Raw genomic sequence first — 25,105 nt, 5'->3', positions numbered from 1 at the left:
CCTTAAATTACTTGAACCTAACAATAACCAGACATGAAAACCATTTATCTTAAATCTACAGAAAACCCACACATACCCCAAATACCATAAAAATCGATTCCATCCACCCCAACACACACAAAAGAGCAGCTTACTATAGCATGGTATACAGAGTCTTCAACACACCAATGAAAACAGAAGATCTAAATAATGAACTACAAGAAATGGTCAACAAAATCATTCATAAGATTAAATTCCAACCCAAAGCCAAATTAACAAAAATAGAAAAACCCAAGAAAGATTATGCCTTATTTACCTTTAACAATACACACTTATACCCCATAATTAATGTTTTTAAAAAGTAACACCTGATAATAGCATTTAAAACCACGCACAACAGCACCAACATTATACATAATGCCAGGACAGTTAACAACAACAACAACAAATACAACCAATCAGAAGTTTACTGTATTAAATGCAATAATTGCAAAACAAGTTATATTGGACATACAGGCAGAAACTTCATAATCCGCTACAACGAACATTTAAACACAATAAAACATAACCACTTTTCATCAATAGGTCAGCATATCGAAGAATTCAAACACAGGTTTACAGACATCGAGAATGATATGAAAATATTAAATATAAATTCTAAGGGTCCCCTGCTTAACATAATGAAGATTTCTACATTTCCCTAGACCAATACTCTAATCCTAATTACAATATTAATGACATCACAGAGAAAACCAATATCATCTTCAATAAAGCTATTTCCGCCCTAAAAAATGAATACCTCAAAATAGTAAATAGACAGAACACAGCACGCCCCAGAAGGCCGATGAATGACAAGTCCAGTTCCACCCCTACCCTCACAATAGCCACTTCCCCTACCCCTCCATCCATACCCCTCACTACAGCGAACATAAGTCCTAGGCGTACACACAGCAGTGCGCAACGAGCTCCCAAACAGAACGTCACCCAACCACAACAACAACAACAGCAGTAAGTACCAATTTACTTTCACACACAACTTAAGGCATTCCTTCAAACTTACACTTTACTCATACCAGTTTATCTTTCACAGATAACTACAGCTCCGGTACACAGGTATAGACAAAGAAGAGGTCACCACCAAAAACCTATACTCAACCAAATCTAACAATCAAGACTTTATCATCCGCTTCAAAATTTAAAACACATTCACAGCTGAGCTACGTATTATCTCTAAGCACAATATTTGACCACTCAATGTCTTGTGTTTTCGTTACAAGCATATATATGAATACATTTCTTAGTCAAATAGAACATCCTCAAGAACTGTTTACGAGCTCAAAATCAATCAACATAAACATAGGTGCACAAGACCCCAATGAGGAAGCCTGAAGAAAGAACATGCAAGACATAAATTTTTAAATTCATCAAGTTTTTTTAATATACATGTTTTCTGTGTTTTTAATGTGTTTAATGTGCATGTACAATTTATTTTAAGTTTAGTTAAGTTTTTTACTACCATATTTTAATCTCAGAAACAATTTTAACCTCACGTAATCACAAATGAAATGACGATAACATCTAACTCACAACCCCATTAGACATCCGGATGTGCTAATGGATGACGACATCTTTGTAACATGTACCAATGCCTAATGGATGTAATATTGTGATCTGTCAGCTGATGATGACTGTATACAGTCAAAACCGGTACTGATGTAAGTCTACTTTACAATAAATAGTATTGATAGGTGGAATTTCTTTCTTGTCCATATAAGGGCATAGTCATTCCTGTTCTCAAGTCTGACAAAAATGCCAAGTATGCAGGAATTTGTTGTCCTATTTGTCTTAGTAACTGTTTATGTAAGCTATTTGAGAGTATGGTAAATTGCCGACTTGTGTGGTGGCTGGAGAAACAAGGACTTTTTTCCGAGTACCATTGTGGTTTTCAAGCCGCTCACTCGACCACTGACCACCTGGTACGCCTGGAGAATTCTATCTAGGATGCATTTCTCCACAAACAGTATTTGGTTGCTGTTTTCTTTGACTTAGAAAAGGCCAATGACACCACATGGCGATATGGTATCCTTTCAGAACTTCATCAGTGGAGATTCTGAGGTAACTTGCCAGTATTTATTGCAAATTTTTTGTCCCTTCGTCTATTCCATGTCAGAGTTGGGAGGGCATATTTGTATTACCACGTTCAAGAAAATGGAGTTCCACAGGAATCTGTTCTTAATGTCACTCTGTTTGCGATTTCCAAAAACGGTATTGTCACTGCTGCTGGTTCAACAGTAATTCCGTCGCTAAATGTGGATGATTTTGCTCTGCATTATAGCTTGCATACTATGGCAGTCTCAGGGTGACAATTACAGCAACTATTAGGAGAGTGGAACAGTGGACATTAGAACATTGCTTTTGGTTTTCAACTGCAAGGACCTCTGTTGTCCACTTTTGCCAGCAACGCGCTCATCACTCACATTCTGAGCTTTATTTAGGAAATGTTGCCCTTCCCGTAGTTGATACTTACCGATTTCTTATGCTCCTGTTCGATAGCAAATTATCGTGGGAGCCACTAGTGCGGCAGTTAAAAGTGCAATCTTCCCATTTTCACACCTTTATTAAGGCCACGGCCCCTTCCTTCCCACTCCTAGCTCTTTCCTGTCCCATCATCGCCATAAGATCTATCTGTGTCGATGCGACGTAAAGGAACTAGAAAAAAAAAGTGCAATCCACCAAGAAGCTGAATATCTTGAAGTTTCTTAGCAGCTCTAATAGGGGGGCTGACGGTATGGTGTTCCTACAATTTGATAGGGCACATATTTTATCCAGGTTAGACAACGGCAGTGCAGCATATGGCTCAGCAAGGCAAAGCATCCTTCCGAAACTGAACCGGATCCACCACAGCGGTGTTAAGTTGGCGATAAGAGCTTTTCGAACAAGCCGTTGTTAGCCTGCTCACTGAATATGGTGTGCTGCCTTTGCACCTGAGGAGCCAGCATATGCTTCTATCGTATGCTGCAAATTGCAACAGATGCCACTTCACCCAAGCTATCCTTGCGTATTCAACAATAGAAACTGTTCGCTGTACGCTGCTTGTCCTCGAGCAGCGTGGCCAGTTGGAATACACTTGGATAGAAGTCACAGATTGTTTGATGTGTTTTTGGTTCCTTGCCTTGTCAGACAACCAAGTTAGGTACCTCCATGGATAATACAACCTGAAATAATCCTGGATCTGCACACTGGCCCGAAGGAAAACATGGACCCTTCGATTTACTGGAGGCTCTTCCTCTCTGGAGTTGGCCGGTATCCAGGTTCAGTCATCATTTTCATGGATGGTTCGAGGACAGAAACGAAGGTGGGCTGTGCGTTCGTTGTCGACAATGATAGGTTTCTTTTTGCTCTTCCAGAAACCTGTAGTGTGTACACAGCACAGCTCTATGCTATCTGTGAAGTTCTGCGGTATGCACTGTCCGATGAGCGCCGCCACTTTTATGCACTGACTCCTTGAGCTCACTACAGTCTATTGATACCAGTTTCCCTCAGCACCCTCTGGTGCAGCAGATTCAGGACCTGCTGGCTGGGTGTTCGGATGACGGCACCAGAATTACGTTTATGTGGCTCCCAAGCCACATGGATTTAGAGGGAGACGAGTTAGCAGATAAGGCTGCCAAGGAGGCAGTTACATTGCCCCCATTGCCTTACAAGGTTCCAGCAAGTGATAATTCGCTTTCAGCTGAGACATTTGGTTATGTCCCATTGGGAGATGGAGTGGCAGGCCACTCCACTTCCAAATAAGCTGAGAGCGATAAAATGTACAACGAAGATATAGAGGACTTCCCTTTGGGCTTCTCAGAGGGAAGCAGTGGTATTATGTTGTTTTCGGATCGCCCACGGTATACTTGCGCACTCCCATTTACTGCGGTGTGTACATCTTTATGGAGTGCGTGGACCTGGTCAATCTGCGCCGTAGGCTAGAACTCTCAAGTACCATTTCCCTCATCCTGCGAGATGACGAGCAGTCAGCAGACCTCATCATCCATTTTATGAGGGATAGTGGTCTTTTTTATCTTGTGTAATAATGTCCTTTGTCGTACTGTATTTGTGTTAACTGTGCTTTTATCCCATCGACTATTTTAGTTCGTGTTTGAGTATTTCAGTATGTTATTTTAACTTCTAACTTGAATTCTATATATATATATATCTATATATATAAAGTAGCTTGTCCTGACTGACTGACTGACTGACTGATTCATCATCGCCGAGCCAAAACTACTGGACATAAAGAAATGAAATTTTGGGGATATATTCATATTAAGATGTAGGTGCTCTCTAAGAGAGGATTTTTGGATATTCCGTCGCTAAGGGGGTGAAAAGGGGGGTGAAATTTTAAAATGAGGGTGTCTATATCTCAAAACTTTAAAAGTTTACAGATGTGAAAATTGGTATTTAGAATCTTCTTTAAAAATAAGGAAACACGTATTTTTTTGTTTTCAGACAATCCCAATAGGAGGGGTGAAAAAGGGGTTGAACCCCTTTAATCAGGATACCCCTACTTATATCTCAGAAACTGAAGATATTACAGACCTCAAAATTGGTACTTTTGATCGCTGTCAAAAATAAAGAAACACATATATTTTTTGTTTTTGGAAAATCCAATTAATGCGAGGTTGAAAGGGGGGGGGGGTGAATTTTTAAAATGAGTGCATCTACATCTCAAAAGTTTTGAAGTTTAGAGATGTAAAAATTGGTATTTAGAATCTTCATTAAAAATAAAGGAACACTTATTTTTTTGTTTTCGGAAAATCACAATAGGAGGGGTGAAAAGGGGTGAAAAATGGGTTGAATGCCTTTAATGGCGATACTTATATCTCAGAAACTGAAAATATTACAGACCTGAAAATTGGTGTTTGGGATCTCCTTTAAAAATAAAGAAACACGTATTCTTTTGTTTTTGGAAAATCCAATTAATGGGGGTGTGAAAAGAGGGTGAATTTTGAAAATGAGTGTATCTATATCTCAAAACTTTTAAAGTTTATAGATGTAAAAATTAGTATTTAGAATCTCCTTTAAAAATAAAGAAACACGTATTGTTTTGTTTTCGGAAAATCCCAATAGGAAGGGTGGAAAAGGGTGAAAAAGCGGTTGAATGCCTTTAATCAGGCTACTTATATTTCAGAACCTGAAGATATTACAGACCTAAAAATTGGTACTTAGGATCCACTTTAAAAATAAAGAAACAGGTATTTTTTCGTTTTTGGAAAATCCAAATAATGGGGGGTGAATTTTAAAATGAGTGTTTCTACGTCTTAAAACTTTAAAGGTTCACAGATGTAAGAATTGGTATTTAGAATCTCTTTTAAAAATAAATAAACATGGATTTTTTTGTTTTCGGAAAATTCTAATAGGAGGGGGTGAAAAGGTGTTGAATGCCTTTAATGAGGATACTTATATCTCAGAAACTGAAGATATTACAGACCTGAGAAAAGGTATTTGGGATCTCTTTTAAGAATAAAGAAACATGTACGTTTTGTTTTTGGAAAATCCAAATAGTGGAGGGTTGAAAGGGGGTGCATTTTTAAAATGAGTGTATCTATATCTCAAAACTTTCAAAGTTTACAGATGTAAAAATTGGTACTTAGAATCTACTTTCAAAAAAATAAAGACGTATTTTTTTGTTTTCGTAAAATCCCAATAGGAGGGGTGAAAAGGGGTGTAAAATAGTTGAATGCCTTTAATAAGGATCCTTATTTCTCAGAAACTGAAGATGTTACAGATCTGAAAATCGGTATTTGGGACCTCCTTTATAAATAAAGAAACATGTATTTTTTGTTTTCAGAAAATCCAAATAGTGGGGGGGGGGGGTGAAAGGGGGGGTGTATTTTAAAAATGAGTGTATCTATATCTCAAAACTTCGAAAGTTTGCAGATGTAAAAATTGATATTTAGAATCTCCTTTAAAAATAAAGGAACACGTATTTTTTTGTTTTCGGAAAATCCCAATAGGAGGGGGTGAAAAGTGTGAATAAGGGGTTGAATGTCTTTAATGAGGATACTTATATCTCAGAAACTGAAGATATTACAGACCAGACAGTTAGTATATGGAATCTCCTTTAAAAATACAGAAACATTTATTTTTTGTTTTTGGAAAATCTAATTAATGGGGTTAAACAGGAGTGACAAATTGGGGTGAATTTTTAGAAATACTATATCTACAGTATATCTCAGAAACGTAAAATGTTGCAGATGTAAAAATTGGTATTTGGAATCTCCTGTTAAAGTAAAGAAACAGGTATTCTCGGAAAATCCAATGAAGGTTCGGGGGGGGGGGGGGGTGAAAAATTGAAAAATTTATTGAATTAATTGTATGAGGATACTTACATCTAATAAAAACTAAAACTGTTACAGACGTGAAAACTGGTATTTAGATCTTCTTTAAAAATAAAACGACGTGTTTTTGGGGTGGGGGGCGGAGAATCATTTTTGGGGGCGAGTGTGAAAAGGAGTTGAATTCGTTTCATGGGGACACATATCTCAAAAACTGAAGATAATCGGTATTTAGAAGATCCTTTAATATTAAAGAAACAAAAATACTTTTTGCCGGAAAATTCACTTAAGGGGGGCGAGGAGTGTGAAAGTAAGTGAAAAAGTGAATTATTTTTTATGGGAATACTTATATCTGAAAACTGAAGGTAACACACGTGAACATTGGTATTTGGTATCTCCTTTAAACTTAAAGGAAGACGTTTTCTTTTTTTGGGGTGGGGGAGGTAAATCGACTTAACCGTTGTGGGGTGAAAACGGAGGTGAGGCCAATTGATTTTACTGTTCCTAATGTACTTATAAGGAGCCTCCGTGGCTCAGTCGGCTGCGCGCTGGCTTCCCACCGCTGGGTTTCGTGGTTCAAATCCCGGTCACTCCATGTGAGATTTGTGCTGGACAAAGCGGAGGCGGGACAGGTTTTTCTCCAGGTACTCCGATTTTCCCCGTCGTCATACATTCCAGCAACACTCTCCAATATCATTTCATTTCATTTGTCATTCATTTAATCATTGCCCCAGTGGAGTGCGACAGGCTTCGGCAGGGCTAATTCATTCCATTATTGACCCGGTTGAATGACTGGAAACAGGCTGTGGATTTTCAATGTACTTATTCTGATCACAAACCGATCATTTTTAATCTCTCCTGTGTTCGTTTTCAAGAGCCATCTTTTCCTTTGGAGAACCTTCTTAGATTACAGTAGATTCTTCTGGCATATAAACAAAAATTTAAACATATTTGAAATAAACAATAGATATATGATTGACCGTGCAATTGTTCACCTCTGTAATAAGATCAATAATGCACGGAAGTATGTCATTCGTATCGCGAGAAGTCCTGCGCACTTGCCTGCGGGCGACAATGGTGCTGCTCATACTGTCATCAATGACAACGGCAGCAGATGTAATTTACCGCCAAGTAGAGGTTCAGTACCGCCAAGGCACCCAAGACGACACCACGCCGGATCTCCTCAAGGATTTGATCCACATTAAAAATGCTTAGGCTATATGAAAAGATGGCAAAGATTTAGGGACCCAACTGACCGGGTGGAATACCTGGACCTATCCCGGAAAGTACGAAATCGATTGCTGGAGAAAAGATTGAAAAATGGGAGGAACGTTGCCGTAATCTCTCAGGAAACGAGTCAGATCGCGAATATCGGTGGGTTATATATAAAACGATAAGCATTCAATTATAAATTTCAGTATAATACCGTAGCGAAGCACGGGTATCTTGCTAGTATATATATATATCTGTACTTCCAGGCAATGCCTTATTCCGTTGTCACCTGCATTTTCTATAATTTTAATAGAAAATACGGCATTGCGAATTATATCCACTGATTGTTTTAATTTCACAATCATTTTTTCATTTTAAACTCTATAGTCATTGGATATATTTTAAAATTTTAGTTATATCGTCCATCTCTTACCATTAGGGACCGATGACCTTAGATCTTAGGTCCCTTTAAACAATCATCATCATCATCACCTAACCCTTTGGCTTTTCACTTTTAATAGAAGTGCATGGAGAAGAAGTTCATCATAGGGCACCATTCTCTCTCTAGTGACTATTATTCCCTGGTGTGAATTGAGCAATTATTGACAAGTTGCACCACCGATCGTCCGGTACTTAAATTTTCGTGCACCGCTAGTTGCCTTCGGCTAATAGCGCCCTAACATCAATTAGTTGTGTAAAGCTTTCCTGGTTGCCATAATCGTTGAGGCAAGTCTCTCTGGTCTGACGCCATGGTTAGCTGGTTCGAGTTCTGTTGGTGGAAAAAGAAATTTCACCATATGAATGTTGGCTGGCAGGATATGAGAGGTGGTGGTATACAATTTCTAATCACCAGATGCATGCCGGAAGCCTGGATTCAGTTCCGAACCTCTCCTCAGTGTTTATATGCAGTGAGGGCATGATACTGTTGATGGTGATGAGTCCATTGAATAGGACCTTAAGACTCGAGCAGATCCCATGGTGTTGTTTGGCAGGAATACATGATGTATCAACACTGGGTTTCGCTTTCTCATTATGATAATCATCTCTCACTCAGATGTGCAGGTCGCCCATGGGAGTCAAATAGAATGACCTTCTCCAGGTGAGCCAAACAACACTTAGACACTCCTGATACTTAATAATAATAATAATAATAATAATAATAATAATAATAATAATAATATAATAATAATAATAATAATAATCATAATCATAATAGTAATTATTCAAGTAATTTATTATTATTATTATTATTATTATTATTATTATTATTATTGTCATAATAATTGTTACGGAGTTATCCGTGGTAGTTAGAGGTGAAAGAAGGTGCTGGGATGAACAGGTCTCAACTTACGAAATTATAATTTAAAAGTTAACAAAGGTTATATTTTCTTTTCAAGGTCAAGAAATAACAAGTATAACAGGAACTCATTTGTATATCAACAAGTTAAGAAAGTACAATTACAGTTTATTAATGGATTTTGGGCTTCAAGCCCCAGATTCACAATTCTTGAGCAATTAGCCCAGCTTTACTTATACACCAGGTTCAACAAAGGGGCAGAAAACCCCAATCATACCAAGGAGCATTTGCTCCCAATTACCCAGTTAAGCCTGCTTGAGGCACACAGAAAATACCATTTGAGAAAGAGCAACCCGCTCTCAAAGTTCAAGCCAATTCAAAGGCCACTCCAAACTCCACTTTCAAGCTGCCCTACGGGCACACAAGAACAGGGGTAATGATACCCAACCTACTGAGGCCTATTCCATAAAGAAACAGGACAATTACATGGTCCCAAAATACCAACTTGAGTGGAGGCGTAACTTGCACTCCTAATACACCATTTTAAAAACCTATTTGGCTCTAGGCCGCTTATGCAAGGGCTAATCCCATACTACGGAGGTGACATGATAGGAAAGCTTTATTACATTATGAAACGAAGAAAAACGGTTGAGAAAACGTAGTCACCTCAAAAACAATATGAGAGGGAGCTCGAGAGGGTTAGGCACTCTCTATCCCGATTTGTAGTCAGAGACAGAATTTTATACCAAGTGTCTTTTACATTTTAAAGGAAAGTTACATGATAAAAGTTTCGAACCTGCCCCGAGGGTTAAACTGCTGAGCTAGCAAGCAAAGAAGTTATTAAAAGGCCATTACCTGATGGATGAACTGCTGCCCGAAGAAAGAGGCGCTTCCCGCCCCCTGCTACATAATCACACTAGGAAAGATGTTACTGAAGTGGCCAGGAGACAAGAAAATCAGCAGTTTATATATCCTCGCAGAAAATTCGAGACGTTTCAAGAATGAGAACCCACACCCCCTCCAACTTTATTGGCTAGGGTCAAGCAACATATCCATATCGGAGAAGACACATTATTGGTTAAAAATTAATTAAAGAAATTCGGGATTGGCTAAATTCAAAACAAGTGGAAAGAGAAGGGTTATACTGCCAACCCAAAAAATGACTGAAAGAAACTTAACAAAGAACAAACTTATGAACACAAGATTTCTCAAAAAACAGTTCCTTCACTTTGCACCAGGGTGCACAATTGTAGTTCTTCAGTAGTGTCATCTAGAAGAGAATGTTCACACTTCTCACTACAGAGAAAACAAATATAAATCGAAAAAGACACAGTTCAGAACTCTTTAAAATTTACAATCGCAACATCTTCTGAGAAACTTTAGAATTAACATTGTTGTTAAAGTTCAGGCTTCCTCCAGTAGAGGAGTTCCAACTGGCGCAATGTTTGAATTAGCGGTGTGGAGGTGTACCGCCCGGTACAATAATGTTAGTCTTTTAAAGATGGGACACCACCATTTCTTTCCTGTTACACCAATTGCAGGAAATGTTTCGTCCATCCCTTCCATAAATTTATTATAGGCCCCAAAAACATTCAGCTTTCCTGCGATCATTTTTTTTTCGGACTGGGAGCGTCTGAACACAGTAAAAAATGGCTGTTCACCATGTTGGCATGTAGATGCAGTTGTCGCTTCTGAGTTGTCGACTCATCGCATAACTCAAAACTCATCCTCACATGTTGTTGTGCACTCCTACATACCACATTTTTTCTTTTTCATCACAATAGGAGTAATGGGGCAGTTCCTTGATATTCTGTCTTCTCCAGTTGTACCAGTCCCTCCATATCCGTGGATTTTCAGGTGCTGTAGATTTGGTGTCCCTGTAAATAAGTTATCGAAGTACAACCGGAAAGGCAACCTCTGTATGTTTTCAGGAAGCTCGTCTAGCATGGATACCATTGGATCTGCACGTTTCCCTACGGTATCTTTGGATGGGGTGTTCTCATTTGGAATTTGCCTTGGTAAACATGATAGTGTATTAGGTAACCAAAAGGAATGTGGAAGTACCAGACCTTGCAGGCAAAACATATTGGCTTTCAACTTATAAATTGTTTACAACTATATTGTCCATGGTATTCACTGAATCCAGATTTTATTTTACTTGCAAATGTACAAGGAAACTTTCTTTGGTGAGATCCATAAATGGTCACAATTTTCACATCTTCATTATTACTGGGGGGGGGGGGTGCTTTTGTTTTTCTTCTTCACAGTGGATAAATCTGCTTATTTCTAGAAAGCGATCTTCTCTAATGGCTCAGAAATCAACGAACACATTGCAGACAACACCTTTTGCTTCCCATTAGGAACTCCTTAAGGGAATAGTGTTGTAATCTGACAATGGTATTAGTTCTTCTGGACCGAGCTCGATAGCTGCAGTCGCTTAAGTGCGGCCAGTATCCAGTATTTGGGAGATAGTAGGTTCGAACCCCACTGTCGGCAGTCCTGAAAATGGTTTTCCGTGGTTTCTCATTTTCACACCAGGCAAATGCTGGGGCTGTACCTTAATTAAGGCCACGGCCGCTTCCTTCCCACTCCTAGCCCTTTCCTGTCCCATCGTCGCTGTAAGACCTATCTGTGTCGGTGCGACGTAAAACAACTAGCAAAAAAAAAAAAAGTTCTTCTGGAGAAAATTTTGGATCTGAAACTTTCTCGAATTTTCATATTTCCTTGACTCAACTTGTGTATGTTGGTTGGTTAATGTTAGATGAACAAACTGACGTATGTGTCCAATTCATACTCTGTGTACTGTTTGCTAGCGCCATCTCTTAGTGAAACCGGAAAAGACTTACGCATACACTTGGTACTTTAGTTTTTGGCAGGATGTACACTATGTGAATATTAAACAAAATGTATACACACAGTTGACACTTAGTCATTTTCCACAACTCACACGTAACGCACTCAGCACTGTTAAGAGGACTGGGATAAACAAAACATCCAATTACCTGCTGCCAAAGCTGCGCTGCCACCGTTATGAAGGACTGATTTACCACGTGAAGCCCTTACACTGTGATTCCCAGCAGTGTTGTCAACTACCATAAAGAGGATGTTGCTGCTCAGCCATAGATATACCAACGATGATTGATAAATATATTTTTTGTACCGAGCTCGATAGCTGCAGTCGCTTAAGTGCGGCCAGTATCCAGTATTCGGGAGGTAGTAGGTTCGAACCCCATTGTCGGCAGCCCTGAAAATGGTTTTTCGTGGTTTCCCATTTTCACACCAGGCAAATGCTGGGGCTGTATCTTAATTAAGGCCACGGCCGCTTCCTTCCCACTCCTAGCCCTTTCCTGTCCCATCGTCACCACAAGACCTATCTGTGTCAGTGCGACGTAAAGGAACTAGCAAAAAAAAAAAAAATTTGTAGCTGAAGGTCTTCAAAAAGTTGCTAATTCCCGATACAAGTAGTACTGAATTTTCATTTTCTTGTAGCTAAACAATTTCTCAAAATCACATGGTTTAGTGTAAAATAGTATGATTGGCAACACTGATTCCCAAGTGTGTGTGGTGAAACACAGCTTTACATCATAGGCACATGACATTCAGCTTTGTGTATCAAGTATCATTGGTGATTCATGTTTCCCTGCTCTCTATCCTGGTGTTGCTTGATGAAGCATTACATATTTTCCACTCCATACTGCAGAGTTAAATGTTCATTTCTTATCTATTGGAGCCCTCATATCTGTGAGTTGTCATCAGTCACATTTCTTGCACTTGAGGAACATACGTGCATTAGTAGAAAATACCAGGGCAAAATATGCATTTTTATATATAATAAAGGTTGTCATATTGTGCTCATATATTAGTGATTTGCATAAATCATTTACCAACATATTAATACAATGGTGGTAAAAATATATGCAACTTCATGAATTCTGATCCCTAATCGTCAGCCCTTAAAAATGTAAAGTGCCTTCTGTTTTAATTCATAGTGAATAAAAAAACCAATTGCTCAAAAAATTCTTAATGTGGGGTGGGAATGAGGAACTGCTGAACTGCATTCAAAGTAAATGTCTGGCGTCAATTAAAATTGAGACACTTCCACCTTTCAATGCATGTATTATTTGTGTTAACAAACGAGAAGACTTAGTTACAAGGTCATGTTTCATCTCTTCAGCTTAGAAGATATCGCCCAATGTGACAAAAGACACATTAATTAAAACATAATGGATGCGATAAAAAGTTTTAAAAATGTTATATACCACAGTTGTGTCTTCTTCTTTGTCATGAAAACACTGTCTTTACAATATTGTACTATCTCACTGGTAATGCATTGAATAATTGTGTAAAACTCTGCATTGAGCCATGTACTGTATGTAATTTTTATAATAAAAAGTGAAGTCATAACAGGGAAACTCCTCTCGATTTTAAAATGTAGTGCAATATGGATTTTTAGATTTGATTTTTGGTTTTTAAAGAATTCTGGGAGTTTTTTCTTAATGTCTTACCTAATTTCATCTTGTTAAAATTGAATTATTATAGTAGTCTTAAACTCTATACAGGTTGTCCCAGGAGGAATGGTCAGTATTCAGGGATATGACAGGAACAATCATTTGAAGTAAAAATTTCATATGGACATATGCCCTATTCTGAATGGTTTCCGAGATTGAACACATTTGATGTACATTTATTTTTGAGCTAGTGGCGTGCATGTGTGTGTCTTACCCACCCAACCTCTGTGATGTTTTGAAATGGGCATAAGTTTTTCGCATGTAATATTCACCATACACATGTTGGCAGGACGTTGATACATGCAGAAAGTGGCAGCGTGCTGGTAATAGGATTAGGCTGCACCATTTCTACAATATGTTGCTGTACTTGCACTGGTTGTTGAACTACACTGCGACAACATGTATAGAGTTTTAGACTATTGTAAAAATTCAAATTTAAACAAGATGAAATTAGGTAAGGCACTAAGGAACAACTCCTAGAACTCTTTAAAAACCAGAATACCTGTTTCACGCAATGTGCTGTAAACTCTGGTGAAGACTCTACGATAAGGAATACTGAAATCTTCATCAATAAGTCGTAATATCCATTTCTCTGCTGTACACTAATCTCCGTACAATAAATTTCTCAGCTCATTCATTGATATGGAGCCTTTTGTTATGGGAATCCTTCTGCATACAGGCAAACACATTTCTTTGCAACTCTCTCATAATTCTCCATAAATTAAGATTGTGTCTGAATACTCTCTGGTGTGAATTGTTCCATGATAATGAGATAAGTATGTTTTTTCCCTACACCCTACACATCAGTCATGACTGAGGTTGCCAGGTGTCCCATATTGTATGGGATTTCCTGTATTTGAAGGTCTGAAGTACTGTCCCATTTTAACACCAAACAGGACTCCCTCCCCCCCCCCCCCCATATTTCAGCAACTCACTTCTGCCATGGTTAAAATTATCTATTTAGAGTAGAATTTACTGATCCTGCATTTCAGTTCATTATTCTTCATCTAATGATTCTGCACTGTGATCAAAATGTGTAGCAGGCGAGGAAACCAACGGCACTGAGCCCAACTGCGGGACTCGCGGGAGCGAGACACAGAGGCATCTGATTTATGTCAGTGCAACAGTTAAAGAAACCCTGAATTCTTTCATTTTCAGATGCATTTAGCAGAAATTGTTAAAGCTGGCAATTTGTGTTGTGCTGTGGTAAGAGGAATATATGTTCAGCAACTCTGATAAAGTCAGAAATTCAAGTCTCAGTTTTGATCATATTTGTCAGAAATGTCATGACTAGATAGAGGGAGATTCAGCATTATTGAAAAAGGGTAAAAGTGCAGAAAAATATGGGTTTTTTAAACCCTTTATGTAGAAAATTAAATGGCAAAATACTTTAATAAAGTTTGTGCCTACAGTGTAACTATAGCACAGTAAATTATATCAGTGTTTTCTTGAGCAAGTATTATGTTGTGTCGACATGACCTGTCCCTTATTGGCATTTCAAAAACCTGACAACCCTAGTCATGACCCATTTGTGCTCATACATTGAGGGTGTTCAAAACTGATGGACACTCTGGGAAAATAGCACTTTGAAATGCATGCCAAGTTTAAGGAGGAAGACATACAGTTGCACCCCATATGGTCACCAGATGATGTTGCTACTGCATGCAGGTAGAACAATGCTGCATTATTTGTGTTGGTGCATTCCTGGAAAACGGTCTGATAATGTGGAAACTGACTATCATGGGCACTGATGGATTGTAAGGCTTCTCAGGAGAGGAGGAGTGGCTCCTTCTCACATTCACACGAGGTTAGCAGCCATACGTAGAGAAGCAGCTCCAATTTGTAGAACCATGTTTCGCTGGATAGGAGAGTTCAGAGATTGCCAGGACTGTGTTGACAAAGGCAAAAATAGTTGGTGTCCAGCAACTGAACATAAACCAGATAGTAACCAGCATGCATCCAAATTGATAGTGGAGAACAGGTGAATTACTTCTGTTGAACTAGAAAACTCTACAAGTTTGTCCCACAAAGCACTGCTCCCCATCATGCATCAGGACTTGAAGATGAGAAAGGTTGTGCTCAATGAGTGCTCCATTCTCTCGCCATTATGCTGAAGCATGTGGAGACGTACCAACAGTTGCTGCAGGTGTACAGTGTGGATCTGGCAGAGTTCTTTGAGTTCCTGGCCACCATCGATGAGTCATGGTTCTGGCATGCCACTCACAAAAAAAAAAAGTGCTAGTCTACGGATTGGAAGTACGCCTCCCAAGAAGTCATGGCTGGAACTATTCGTCTGGAAGCAAATGGTAACTGTGTTCTGGGGTCAAGAGGGAATTCTTCTGTTGGAATGACTGCCCCCCTGTACAACCATGAACGGTGATTGGTACTGCAATTCACTGAGTCAGCTCTGCCAGCGCATTCAGCAATGCCGCCATGAAAAATGAGGGCACAGTGTCCTCCTTCAATATGACAATGTGTGACTCATAGCAATTGGCATACCATTGCCACCCTGGATGTTGTGGGATACACCATACTGCCTCATCTGCAGTATTTGCTGGATGTTGCTAATAGCAACTATGCTCTGTTCAGTACATTGGAAGAGGTCATGCAGGGTAAGAAGTTCACTTCCGACAATGATCTGCAGGCAGTTATCCAGCAGTGGTGCAAGGGTACCTCTGAAGGATGCTTTGCTGCTTAAATATGGAGACTGCCAGAATAAAGGCAAAGGTATAGACATTGACAGGAATGTTGGTTGTGGCATCATACACAACCATTAACCCAGCTCAAGGGAGATAGGGTCATCTTCCCTATCCTTCACTTGAGTAATTCTTGTCTGGCGCATCCACGTTGTGGGGGTGGGTATCCTCCACATCAGTAGGCTGGTGTGAAGGAGAGCTAAGTTCACTCAGGGACCCAGTCTCATGGGGTGTAACGTAGACCCCATGCCCAGGGTTACGGGTGAAGACCTTAACAGCATTTTAGGCAGAGAAGGAGACCTTCGGAATGGCGAAGATGGTGGATGAGGCAACCCATCCTCTCTGGGGAAAATTAGAAGAGGAAACCACTGCCTTTTGGAGAAGAGGGATCTTCAAAGGCTAAGGGAGTAAACCCCTAAAGAAAATCTTCAGATGTGTTAGGCTTAGCAGATCAGCAGATGATGGAAATTTAAAAATGGAAATGGAATTGACTAGTCTCTGACTACAGTTGCACAGTATAATGGTAATGCTGATGTTCGTGCAAGTGTTAGATCAGAGAACAAAACCCGATTTGGAACAATATTTTAGCAATGAATGGGAAGGAAAATGAATTAATTGACCTAATGGAGAGACGAAAACTCTACATCCTGGGATTAAGTGAAGTAAAATGGAAAGGAAAAGGAATGAAGAAATTAAGAAAGGGGTACACCTTGTACTGGATGGGTAACAGTAAAGAGAAAATAAAGGGAGTGGGATTTGTAGTGAATCAGAATGTTGAACCAGTAGCTGAAGTTGAGTATGTAAGTGAAAGAATTATGATAATGCACATACGTGTAAACAAGGAAGAAGGAGATAAGAAAATGGAAGTAATAGACGGAGAAAATGAAGAGAACCCGATAACATGGTTGGAACTTGAAAGGGCAGTGAGAGCAATGACCAAAGGTAAAGCAAGTGGAAAAGACTAATTCATTGCTGATATGATTAAGGCAGAAGGAAGCATTGGACTACAGTGGATATACCAAGCTCTCAATGCCATATGGAAGGATGAAAGGATACCTGAAGATTGGCAACAAGGAAGAAGTGTACTACTGTTCAAAAAAGGAAATAGGAAGAAATATGAAAATTATAGAGGTATAACTCTGTTATCACATGGGCTAAAAATAATGGAGAAAGTCATACACAAAAGACTGAGGGATATAATAGAAACACAGAGGGAGAACAATATGGCTTTCGACCGAATAGATCAACTTGATATTTACTGTGCAAACGAGAATGGAAAAACACCTGGAAAGGAACATGGAAATCATCTTCATATTTTTGGATTTGGAAAAAACTTATGATACAGTTATGAGAAAACATGTATGGGAATGCCTACGGAAAAGGAATGTACCAAAATCATTAATTAACAAGGTAAAAATGTTGTATCATGAGAGTAAAAGCAGTGTACAAGTGGAAAGTGGTGACTCCAAAACATTTTATACAAAAAAAAAAAAAGTCTCGAGCAAGGAAGTGCACTATTGCCATTATTATTTATTATATTGATGGACGAAATCATAAAACATATAAAACTGAGTATCAGTAGTGATGAAGTGAATGCTTTGGTATTTGCAGATGATATGGTGATTTGGGGAAAAGGAGAAACGAAAGTACAAAGGAGACTGGACATTTGGAATGAAAATCTGAAAGAGTTTGGAATGGTAATTAGTAAAAAGAAAACTGTAGTCATGCACTGTGGAAAAGAGAAAAAGAGAAGCCAAGTGAACATAAGATGGAGAATGATTAGAGAATGTACAACCATGTGCATATCTGGATAGCATTATTAATGAAAGTAATGAAATCAACCCTGAAATTAATAACAGACTATGTAAAGGTACGCCGGGCTGAGTGGCTCAGGCGGTTAAGGCGCTGGCCTTCTAACCCCAACTTGGCAGGTTCGATCCTGGCTCAGTCCGGTGGTATTTGAAGGTGCTCAAATACGACAGTCCTGTGTTGGTAGATTTACTGGCACATAAAAGAACTCCTGCGGGGCTAAATTCTGGCACCTCAGCGTCTCCGAAGGCCTTAAAAAAGGTAGTTAGTGGAACGTAAAGCAAACAACATTATTATTAAGTAAAGGTACAACATTTTATCATCAAGTCAGAGAGCTTTTATGGCATGACAAAGTACCCAAGAAAAAAAAATTAACATTATATAAACAGTATTTCATACCAATTGTAACATAGGGACTAGAAACGCTGGTAACTAATAAGAGACAAGATAGTAAGATCCAAGCAGTAGAAATGATATTTTTAAGAACATTGGTTAAAAAAACTTGAAGAAATAGAATTCAAAATATTAAAATCAGAAAAGAGCTAAATATAGATCCGTTAGTACAGAAGATACAGAAAGCAAGACTGAGATGGTTCGGACATGTAAAAAGAATGGGAAAGGAACGGATAGCAAGAAGGGAATTGGAAAGAGAAGTTAAGGGAAAGAGACCAGTTGGAAGTCTGAGAAGAAGGTGGATGGATCAAATTTGGAAGGACATTAGAGAAGCTGGATTGGATGTGGCAGAAGTAATGGTGCAGAAAAAGTGGAAGGACAGTAAGGAGTGGAGGAGGCATGTTAACCACACCCGGGCGACTGGAGTGGGTAATTGATGATGATGATGATGATGATGATGACGACCTCTAGTATGATCTGATATGTTTTGTTTCAATAAATAGTTACTGCGAAGAGAAATAATTTAGTGTCAATCATTTTTGAACACCCCAAGTAAGAGACACTTACCCTTCGTGAAGATGCAAGATGTTCTTTAAATATTTTATGTAATATTTAGTACCGTATTTCTGGCTAAACCTGTGGGTTTACTACAGAGAAACCCTAAACGCTTTTACCAAAAATTATGGCTTGAAATCTGCACCTCCAAGACTAGCCAGCTAACATGCTGGTAGTGATACCACTGCAAGCTATCCTGTGATACATTTAAATGCAGTGCTGAAATTTCACTGTGTGGGTTACTGTAGCAACGTCCTTGTTCATGAACCATGGACAACAGCTGAGTGGCTTAATAAGTGGTTCTGAAAGTCAGGATACCATTTGCTATGGAATGGGAGTGGGCACCTTAGACATATTCTGAGTCATGGCCCTCCTTGTGCTCAGGTGGCAAAAGCTATAAAATCCACCAGTGGTCCTTAACCTTTTAGAGGAGAGATTCTCACAGGGACTATGTGTAAGTTAAGTAACATCGTGCTTCACAGAACTTTTACCGAGCATGCTCGGAACGTTTTAAGCAAGCCTTGGACGTATGGGAGTAAAGGAGTCCCACTTCCATTCGACAGGCGAAGTACTCCTGGGAATAACTTGGCGAATAAAGTGGAATTCAATGGGGAGCTGTTAATATTAATGTGGCTTATGTAAGAAAGAAAGAAAGAAAGAAAGAAAGAAAGAAAGAAAGAAAGTAGAACTGGCCAAGTCACCAAAGAGGATGCGTCTGGATGTGTTAGGAGTAAATGATATATTCTGGTACCAGGCGAGTTGGCTGTGCGGTTATGGCCGCGCAGCTGTGATCTTGCATCCGGGAGATAGTGGGTTCGAACCGCACTGTCGAGCCCTGAAGATGGTTTTTCATGGTTTCCCATTTTCACACCAGGCAAATGCTGGGGTACCTTAATTAAGGCCACGGCCGCTTCCTTCCCACTCCTAGGCCTTTCCTATTCCATCGTTGCCATAAGACCTATCTGTGTTGGTGCCATGTAAAGCAGTTTGAAAAAGAAAGAAAGTATTCTGTTAAGGGGAGATAGAGAGGAAGAGATAGGAGATTATAAAGCTTAACAGGTTTAAAATAAGGGAAGGGCAGAGTGTCAGGTAGGGCTGTTCATCAGGTATACTCATGCCCGCAACATACTTTACATTAAGCACCAAAATGAGCAAATGATGTGGGTAGATTCGGCTGTTGGACAGAGTAGGATGAGAATCGTCTGAATGTCTTCACCCTGCGAGGTTTCAGATGAGGATGAAGTTGACCAGTTCTATGAAGCACTAAGTGACATCGTAGTCAGGGTCAAGAGCAAGAATAGGAGAGTGCTAAAGCAAGAGTTGGGAATAGAACTGAAGGATATGAGATGGTGATGGGTAAATGTGGGGATGATATGAAAGCTAATAGGAATGGGAATAATTTGGTAGACTTCTATGCTAGTATGGGATTAGCAGTGACGATTACATTCTTCAAGCATAAGGCTACACTTGGAAGGGTAGGGGCACCATATCCATAATAGACTATATCATAACAGACTTTGAAGGATCTGTCTGAACTGTAGTGAATGCTTTCTCTCTAAGTCTAGGATAGAGAAAGTGAAATCTGTCTGCAGATGAATCCGGGTAGAAAATCTCCAGGACAAGGACATTAGAAGTACATGGATATGATTAGTAAAACGTTTCAAACAGTAAGCAGGTTCAAGATATGGAAGGGAATGGGTGGAATACAGAGATGCTGCAGTAGAAACAGCAACATAATGCCTGGGAACAACAGTGTGTAAAGACAGGAGAAAGTGAACATCTTGGTGGAATGATTGATGAAGTGAGGGTAGATCGTAAATGTTAAAGGAAGGTGTATCAGAAATGGCTTCAAATAAGGATTGATGAATTGTGCTTAGATGAAAAAAACAGAGCAAAACAAATAATTGCTTACTCCGAAAAGAAGGCGAGGTTGAGTGAGAGATTTTTTCATTACTGTAATTATTCAGGTCCTTAGTTGCCATCTTCTGTACTCTAACCTCAACAGGCTTAGGTGGCCAGGGTAAACATGTCATGTGGTCTTGTTCTGTGAACTTAATATCTGGTTCAAAATTTGTATGGCAAGTTTGAGAATGAACAATTTGCATTTGGTGCAAGATAGCTACGATCTATTTTGGATAGTGAGCGAGTTCATGATCATCTTCCTGCAAAATTCACCTCCTGCAAAATTCACCTATTCTTCCTTCCATTTTCCCTTATCTATGTACCTCTCATCTTCAGTTTGCATTTTCATATCCCTGGGTTGTTTTCTGATTAATAGATATAAAAGTTGAGGGAAATTTCATTACAAATGTTTCTTAAAGTGATCCATGTGCAGATTTTCAAATTCCCAAGTCATAAGCTTTGTAACATGGAGGCTTGTTGTTCCTCTACCTTTTGAAAAGTCTATTGTTTTGTTGATCTTTGTTAGAAATTATTGAGATACTGAATTTTTTATGTTTTACCAACAAGGCTAAACTTTGCACTTTGTAGAGAAAACATTACATTTTTATTCCATTTCAGCTGGCTGAAACTATGAATTATAGGAATTATTTAAAAAAGCAATTTGTGCAAATTTTTAATTATTAACAAAAATATAAAAAATACGCACAAAATGTCGTTCGTCGCGGCTAACCGATTTGCATAGCGCCACAGCAAGTAGTGGAGACTTAGCAAATGCTGTGAGGAAGGGTAACAGGGGTATATTTCTTGCCAAGGTCGTGGACACTGAGGTATGATTCACCTGCTTGCCGCATGCATTTGTCAGTCTGGCAGTCTCTTTAATATTGTCTGTTAGTTTCTTAGAGTGTAGTCAAATACTAAATGATTTTTTAATTTTATAATCACGCCGTACTTCTATTTAATTGTAATACATGTGTAATATTGTTTCCTTGGTGAAAGTTTTATTGTATAGTATCAAAATCACAAAAAGCTATTATTGCCGCACTTAAGGTAGTAAACGGGTCAACCTTTACCTCTCTTTCGAAATTCGCTCAAAGAGCATAAAAAACTTACCATTTTGTAGCTTTTTGTTCAGTTTTGATCTGTATAACCCCTGCCCGCTATATCCCTCAACCCGGCTATTTTCTGTTGTCTGTATATTTTTTTTGCCCCCCACTTCTAATTCCCAATCACCGCTGCTGACCAACGTAACCCCTCCTTTCTTATTGATGCATTGGATCATTGAGTAAGCCTTAATGTCACTTGTATATGTCATATTGGTACAGATTTCAACAGTCATTTTTATTACCATGTGAGTTTTATGTAAAGCAAAAGCAGGTACAAAAGTTGAAAATTCATATCGTTGAGTGACAACGTTGTCAAAGATACTGGATGTATGGAATTTTGAATTGTAAAGCTGTTTAGCATATTTTTTGTTTTAAATGGGAAATAATTATGTATTTGATGGAAACATCTCTATAAATCAATGGCAATTTGTATCTGGAAAGTACATAGGATATTCATAGTTTTGATTTAACTTGCCTCATTATTATTATAATCATAATAATTTAAAAATAAAATAAATCTCTTTGATTTAGTCAATAAAAAGGTTATGGTTACAAATTTGAGCAAATTATGGTTACATAGGAAAGACAAGAAAGGGCAGAATAAGAAATGATGACATCAGGAAGGAAATCGTTGTGAAAAATCTTTACGACAGAATGGAGGGAAAGGGATAAACTTAGATGGTTTGGACATGTTAAGAGGATGGAAGAGGGAAGGATGCCAGAGCAGGTGATGGAGACCCAGATATGAGGAGGGAGAGCAAGAGGGAGATCCATACTGAGGTGGTTGAAAACGATCAAGAATAGTATAATTAGAAGAAACCGGGAATGAAACACAGTTAAGGAGGTGACAATGGTGGTTCAGTAGAGGAATACGGAAAGGTACCATAAACATCCCAACCCAGCGGAAGCTGGACGATGAAATGATGATTATTATTATTATTATTATGATGATGACGACAGCTGTCATAGATGACCTAGGCACCACTGAAGAGGCTTACTAGCGAAGTTAGGAGTGAGGTAGTTCCCGTTGCTTTCCTCACCGAGCCAGAAGTTGCTCACGTATCAGTCTGCTAAGCCCACTGAAATGCACACACCAACTGACTGTGAGTGATATTTTCATACCATTCATAACAGAGACTGGCTGCATATTACTAGCCCACTCATACCTCAGTCACCTTCATACTGTCAAAGCCGAGGATGAGACTGAGACAGGTCAATGAAAGTAACAAATTTATTCTAGCCCATACCAGGACACATATTGCACTGTAAACATTACATGTCGCCAGCAAAGGCATCCCTAAATTATGATAGCTTATCATTGGAATAGGTAGTTTTTAAAAAGGTAGCACAGGTCAGAAAAATTATGAGCCTGGAATTTAGTAACAATAATATGTTACAGTAGTATCGCTTCAGGAAGTGTTGGAGAAAACACTTGTGCTTCTTCTACTGCAGATTCAGCTCGCTTGCATACAGCTAAGGAAGCCAGGAGAGACGGGATATTTACTCCTACTTGTATGGTAAGGAAGACAAAGAATAGGAAAAGGTAACCTGTCACTGTGAGGTCCATACGTCCTCGCATTTCTCTCATCTGATTGCTCGAGGGATTGTTATGCATGTCATTTCCGTGGGCTACATTCGCACTGACAAGCTTCACATGATATTCACTTTGAGCTGAAGCATTGCAGTTATCTCTCGGTAAACCAGACACGAGCTACTGTTGGTCTAAATTCATATCAAATTGGAAAGAATGCCATGAGTAAATGCTAGTATATATTTTTATTCTAGCTGTTTTATGCATGTTTTTGCAATCAAGAGTGTGGGAAATGTAAGGTCCACTTAACATTATATTGACTCTGGTTTAATCTGTAGAATTTGATGTGCTTTTCTGCCAGTCACTGTACTTTTTTTTTTTTTCTCCGTAACACTGGCCCTTTTGGGTGGTCTTATACTTTAAAGTGTAATTCTCTTATATTTTCAGATCCTAGTTTATCTCACCACCAGAGTACAGGACATCACACCATGGAGTTCTTTGAGATGTGTGCTGCTTTAATTACTCAGCTAGCTCGTTGATAAATGGGGATTGGATGTTCTGTGATGCAGGTATGTGTTTCTTTTTTTTTTTTTTAACTTTTTTAATTCCCATGGATAAAATTTGTATCCCTTTTAAAGGCAGTATTGAATACTGGGTGTACTCATAGTACTAGCATGCATAATTGTAAAAATTAAGGTATGTCATGGCAGAAATAGGAAGTGAAGGATTGTAGTTTTGGTCTTAGACTCAAGGTCACATTTTAGAATCTCAAAGGAAAGAAATGTGGCTGACAAATTCTGACTTTCCTTGTCCTATTTTGTTGTATGGATATGTCCACTTTGTAGCCATAGGTCACAGACAACCTTCAAGCAGTCTTATAAATTGTCTTATAAAAAGTATTGTTTTAGAATGAAAGAAAAAGTGTTTATTATGCAAGATATTTAGAAGAGCAGTTTTTCTTTTATAACTGTTTGACATCGCTCAAACACTGATTGAGTTTTTGCGATCCTGGAATAGAAGAGGGCTAGGATGAGGAAGGTATTAACTGTATCCTAAATTAAGATACAGTCCCAGTATTTTCAGAGCTGACGATTGTGGAGTTTCGAACCTACGATCTCCTGAATCCATACTGCATTACCAGCTCATTTGGTCAGAATAGTAATGGTATAAATCTGGTTGGAATTACAGATTATTAGAAAATGGTAATTATTGTATAATCCAGTCATATAAATCATATCAAGTGTGGTTCCTATTTACTGAATGAAAGGGGTCAAATCGAAAGACCTGCATCTTTAAACGTGAGGAACTTCATCTTATTTGCCCGTATTGACCTGCATCTGGCGAGCCGAACTTGTCCTCGGACACTCCCGGCACTAAAAGCCATATGCTATTTCATTTCACTTTGTGGTCTTAAGTGGTGTGCTTTCTGTGTGCATATTTACATCCCTGCACCCGAAGGTTTTGGTTGTCAAATTTGCGTTGGTTTGACCAGATCATAAATCCAGCAATGGAAGCGATGCTCCCTTTAGTTTCAGTATATTACATATCCAGGAGAGTACAAGAGCTGTTGACATCCTACCACTGCTGTTGCAGTCATAGGGCCAATTGCAGAAACGATGACTAGTTTTAAGCCTTAGACAACATCTACCCAAACGACGTATAAATCGAGCACGATCTTCCATTGCATAAACAATGTTCAGCCGATGTTTAACTAGATATCGTTTAAAGTTTCAATATTGGTTTGAAAATGGAGATAGAAGTATCTTTCATGCAACTCTCTGCTTGTCGCAACCAGTG

General features: G+C 38.8%; 1 protein-coding gene across 4 annotated transcripts in view; it reads left to right on the top strand.

Annotated features, from left to right (window-relative positions):
* The window catches only part of LOC136864091 (5'-AMP-activated protein kinase catalytic subunit alpha-2), a 460,086-nt gene that overhangs the window by 193,790 nt on the left and 241,191 nt on the right, over positions 1-25,105 (top strand). For all 4 annotated transcript variants that reach the window (XM_067140653.2, XM_068226161.1, XM_068226163.1 and 1 more), the window contains one exon: positions 23,756-23,877. In XM_067140653.2, coding sequence (XP_066996754.1) covers positions 23,756-23,847 — 92 coding nt within the window. In that variant the 3' untranslated portion in view covers positions 23,848-23,877. The remainder of the gene's footprint in view (positions 1-23,755; positions 23,878-25,105) is intronic.

This window comes from Anabrus simplex, chromosome 2 (assembly GCF_040414725.1).
Source record: "Anabrus simplex isolate iqAnaSimp1 chromosome 2, ASM4041472v1, whole genome shotgun sequence".
In the NCBI taxonomy this organism is placed as follows: Eukaryota; Metazoa; Arthropoda; class Insecta; order Orthoptera; family Tettigoniidae; genus Anabrus; species Anabrus simplex.
Note: the sequence above shows the minus strand (reverse complement) of the source record. Positions and strands in the feature narration are given on the sequence as shown.